General features: G+C 37.1%; 1 protein-coding gene across 1 annotated transcript in view; it reads left to right on the top strand.

Annotated features, from left to right (window-relative positions):
- Positions 1 to 5,466, top strand: part of AP2B1 (adaptor related protein complex 2 subunit beta 1) — a 171,184-nt gene that overhangs the window by 52,247 nt on the left and 113,471 nt on the right. Inside the window, exon 9 of the mRNA XM_007947936.1 lies at positions 2,535 to 2,650. Within this exon, the coding sequence (XP_007946127.1) occupies positions 2,535 to 2,650 (116 nt within the window). The remainder of the gene's footprint in view (positions 1 to 2,534; positions 2,651 to 5,466) is intronic.

Raw genomic sequence — 5,466 nt, 5'->3', positions numbered from 1 at the left:
GTGTACATACATACATACACACACATATATACAGTTTTAATTGGGGTGTGTACCATATATACAATAAAGTGCAACCCATTTATATTTAAGAATAAAACAATAGGAAAGCTGTGTACATGAGTAGGCCTGTCAACTAGCAGGTTTCTGATTTAGGGTAGTGAGAAGACCTTTACTTGGAAGGCCTCTTGATGAGGCCTTCTGTGGTCTTAGAGGGCAGGTTGTTGACTGTAACTTACTTTGCCTTATTTTCATCAGTCTCCAGCCCTCCATTTGTTTTCTCTCATTCACAAATTTGTTGAAATTAACAATAGCCTTTGTTCACTGTACTTGTGAGTTCAGAGTCTTGTATTTGTTCTTGCTGCTTGTTTTGTGTAATTCTACTTAGTGTCAGAGGGTTGGGCCTTATGACTTCTCAAGGACACTGAAATAATTTGTACAAGTATGACTAGAAATTCACAGGAATAGAGAAAGTGTTGCTTTGCCAAAGAAGTATCTATCAAAGTCAGGTTCCTAATTGGCCTTCCTTTTTTTTTTAATTCAACTTAGAGCTTCTTCCATGTAGTTACCATTGATAAATCATTTAGTAGACTAATGGTTATAGCAAGAAGTTAATTAATCCTGGTTTCAACTCTTGATTTAAATAGCTGCAAGTATTTAATACACTTTGTTGCTCCATTAGAGAAACAAAAAGTTGGTTTATTTGATCTTGATATTATATTATATTGTTTTTTAATCACCACACTTCACATAATTTTTTATTGTAGAATAACTACCTGCTTAGGAGCTCTGGTGTCGTAGTGCCTAAAGCATTTGACTGCTAACCAGAAGGCTGGTGGTTCAAACCAGCCACTCCTCGGAAGGTTGGGCAATCTACCTCTGTAGTGATACTGCCTCAGAAACCCAAGGAGGGGTTGCTATGAGCCAGATCCAATTCCATGGCAGTGAGTTGGTTTTTTTTTTTTTAAATTAACAGAGACAATTTTGGAGAGATTTTGTTAGCATTTGTGCTCTTCACTAGGAACTTAATTTCAGCCTTCAAGAATACTATATTTTTATCTAGCACTCTCTCATCCCAGTTTTAATTTAAAGAAATTTCTTAGAATTATTTCAGCCATGCAAGTTTATCAGTTTGAAAGAGTTGCCTAGACCAAACACAGTCATTGGGGCAAGAGGTAGGCAATGATTGCCTGTTCATAACTAACCTATCCATGGATTGTGGAGAAGAACCAGCCAGAGAACTGTAATAGACTTTCTGTATAGCTTTTAAACTAAGATGCTGTTTTCAGGGAAACTTACCCTTTTATAATATGTAGTTGGTTTCAAAGATTAAAGTGAATTTTAATTTAATGCTAAGAGAATAGTGCTTAGTAGAGGAAGTTTCAGGTGTCTAAGAGTTGATATTCTCCAAGTGTAAATACAGATATTTCTAGCGTAATGCCTAAGGCATTTGACTACTAACCAGAGGTCTGGCGGTTCAAACCCACCAGCTATTCCTGGAAAGGTAGGTTGGGCAATCTACTTCCGTACTGATATCGCCTTGGAAACCCAAGGAGGGGTCGCTATGAATCATGTCTGACTCAGTGGCACATAACAACAACAACAGTTGCTATAGGTATCCTGAAGTGAAAAATTAGAATTTTGTTATGTTAAGTTGCTTAGTTTAAAGATTAAGCAATAAGCTGTTGAGTAAATACCACTGAAAACTCAATCCCAATGTACTTTTTATTTCCTTAGTAATTTTTGTCTGTTTCTTTAAGGAGGAGATAGACCTCTGGCCCTTCTTAGTTTCCAAACAAAATGAAGTTATTTTACTTGCTTGGGACAGGTTAAGACATTAAGATTAGGAGTTCCTCACTTCCTAGTCTTCTGTTCCTTAGTTTTTACCATTTCTAATTTTTAATACATCAGGGTAAGATAACAATTTGTGTCTCATCACTTGATTTAAAAAAAAAACAAAAAAACTTTTATTGTTCCTACAAGAAAGCCATATTTGTTCACTGTGAAATCATAAAATAAACAGAAATAAAACACCCACTCCCCATCTACCCTCCCAGAGATGAGTTGTGTGCATGATTTTAAATCCTTGTTTATGTAGTCCTACATGCACAGGTGGTTATTTTACAAAAATCAGATCATACTATATATGCACATGCAGAATTTGGCATTTAATCTCAAGAGGTTTAAAGATAACTTCTGCTATCTCCATTCACCCATGAACTCCAGCTAAGAATTTTGTACCTTTGCTTATTCTATAACACTCTCCTCAGTTCTGTTCTCCCAGCTATCCAAGATGGCTCTTTTCATTTGAACTGATTCATCTCTCAATATATTTTGAAATGAGTAAAATTTGGAGTATGTCTAGAACTTACGTATATTACATCAGGTAGCCTAACATACTGTCTTAGTCAAATGAAGTGCCTGATCTTTTAGTTTAGTTAATGCAAGTTTTTTTTTGTTGTTATTTTTCTTATAATATTAAGGTAGTGTTATTGAATAGATCATCTGATTTTTTGTTTTTATGTTCCTCTTTGCAGCAATCTGCAGAGCGCTGTGTGAGCACATTGCTTGATCTCATCCAGACTAAAGTAAATTATGTGGTCCAAGAGGCGATTGTTGTCATCAGGGACATCTTCCGCAAGTATCCCAATAAGTACGTCCAAATATTTGTGTGTTTCTGTGGAAGGTTGGGCAACCTACTTCTGTAGTGATACTGCCTCAAAACCCAAGGAGTTGGGTCCGACTCAATGGCAAATACCAACAACATGTTTTTTTTTAATTTTTATTTTAAGGGGTTGTTTTACATTCAACGTAATGTGTACATTTGGTTTCATTCCCCATTTTCCATGTCCAACCCCAACCTAGACTCCTCCCTTCCCTACCCTATAATCCTCCCCTTGTGCCCTTCACATTCATGTACTCCTGTTTGTCCTGCATTTCCTTAGTTAGAATGACAACAACAACATGTTTTAATTAAGGTACTTTGTAATTGGCTAAGGAGGATTATTCTTTTCAGTGTAACTGATCATAATAGGATATTTTATTAAAAATTAGACATAGGTAAGGTAGTTAGCACAGGAATTAAAACCTGATTTTTCACTTTGTTACTTTTTGAAGAATTAAATCTATGTCTGACTGTATACTACTGTCTGTTCACGTATTTTGAAGTTAGCATAATCAGGTTCTTTGGTAAAATTACCATTAAATTGGATTAACTTTATACTCTAGTTGCCTCTGGCATAATTCCTGTTTATGCTGTTATCCAGGAATATTTAATGATAATGCCCCTTTTTACTTTCAGAAATGTTTCAGTTTGAATGATAAATTATGTGATCACCTTTCCATTTAGAGATAGGAAGATGACAGCTGCACTGTTCACTTTACATGTTACCTAGTTCTTTGTGGAAAATTACAGAACATGTAACAATAAATTATCACAGTCTTAGGCCTTTTCTGAGTATTGTAGCTGTTCCCATACAGATATGCAAAAATCTACATTTTTTTTCTCCACAAATTTTTGAAATTGAGGCCTCTTAGTTTACAAAGCAAAAATGCTTTTTTAGGTTTGATTTTGGAAGCAAACCATTAAAGAATCTGAAAGAGTGAAAGAAAAACAGATCTTGTGAGCATCCCAAAAGTCTCATTTTGCTTTGTGATCATAGAGATGATCTTCTGCCTAAGGTTTTGATTAGTCTTTAAAGTATTAAGTGTGCTCTGAAATTGGTAGAAATAGTTTAGCAAGGTAATGGTTTATTAAGCATTGTATATATATATTTTAAAATTTTAGAAAAGGTGTTTTTGGAAAGAGCACCATATACTTTGACCATCTTCCTAGAAAAGGGGAGTGTTTGCTGGTGGAAAGGGAAGGGAAAATTTCTGACTAGTTAAGAGTCACTTGTTGATTTGGGTAAAGACAAAGGCAATATAACAACCATGTGTGACCAGCACAATGATGACAAAGAAAAGAAGGACACAGAAATGTGCACAGAAGATACAGACAACAGAGGCAAATATTATTCATTCACAATACTGCATTACCAGTGGCAGCAAACACTAGTCTATAGGTAAGTGCATAGACAGGTAAGAAGATCAGGCATGGGTAGGTGAACAAGAATATACCCATGACCAAAAATAGATTTGGCTGAAAATATTCTTACATATGTATCTGTGCTACAAAAAAATCCATATACATTACAGAAGTAGCAGGGGACAAGGTTGGAGAAGCTTCTTAGAGACACACACACACCTCGAGGGAGAGAGTCACAGGGCCTGTGGGCTCTCAGGACCATGGTCTCAGGGGGCATGAAGCTCATTTGGCACAACATAGTACATAAAAATCTTGTTCTACATCCTACCTTGGTGAGTAGTGACTGGAGTCTTAAAAGCTTTTGATTGGCCATCTAAGATGCAAATATTGGTGTCCCCTTGTCTGGAGCAAAGAAGATTGAAGGAAATCAAAGTCATATGGCAACAATTAGTCCAAGGATATGATGGACCACAGGGACCTCAGTCTCACGACCTTGAGACCAAAAGATGCAGGTGGTGCCTGACTACCAATGCCAGTCATTCAGAAAGGGATCAAAATTGGAGATCCTGTTCAACAAAGCTGGTTATTTAAAAATTTATTTTTAAAAAAAGTGTATTATTTTCAGGGGGGGAAAAATGGAGATCCTGGATAGAGTGAGAGGAAAAATGTGGAACAAAATTCAAAAACACAAAAATGACCAGAATTATTTGTTGGATTGAGACTGGTGGAGACCCTGAGACTTTGACCCCAGGTTATTCTTCGGGCTAGAACTGTACTCACTTCCATGGATTGGCTCTCGGCCCAACAGTAGAAAGACCTACAGGCAGAACACCAACCCCAAGGAGATATACTCACCTACCCTAGGGAGATGAACGCCTTAGATCAATCAACAATGAGATATCAGAAGGCAGTATTTGCATAGAGGGAAGGTGGGACAGAGAGGAATGCATAGATAAGGGCACAGGAAGGGGGCCTCACAGGGAGGAGATGGGAAGAGAGCTTTTTATTGTTGGGATTGTGATGGGGCCTTGAAACCAAATGTGCACGAACTGTTGAGAATAAAACAAATATGCATTATAAATTTGTACTCAAATCACAATGAGAAAATTAGAAAAGGGGGATGTTGGGCTTCTGAACCTCCTTGGGTTCCCGAGGTGCTATCTCAGGTGATACCTCTACGGAAGTAGATCGCCCAGTCTGCCTTAGGCACTATGCCACCAGAGCTCCTTGATTAAGGATAGGGATGAGTATCTCAATATGATTTATAGGGAAATGCATCCATTTCTTGTTTATGTTAATAATGACTTGTTACAGTTTAATTTTAGGAAAGAACTATCAAGAGCCTGGTTTAATCAGTGGAAGTAAGGCAAACAATTAAGTGTACTGGTAGCATAGTGCCTAAGGCACTTGACTGCTAACCAGAAGGCTGGAGGTTCAAACCC

Source organism: Orycteropus afer, unplaced genomic scaffold, assembly GCF_000298275.1.
Source record: "Orycteropus afer afer isolate SDZICR_OR568_19922 unplaced genomic scaffold, OryAfe1.0 scaffold00196, whole genome shotgun sequence".
NCBI lineage: Eukaryota > Metazoa > Chordata > Mammalia > Tubulidentata > Orycteropodidae > Orycteropus > Orycteropus afer.
Note: the sequence above shows the minus strand (reverse complement) of the source record. Positions and strands in the feature narration are given on the sequence as shown.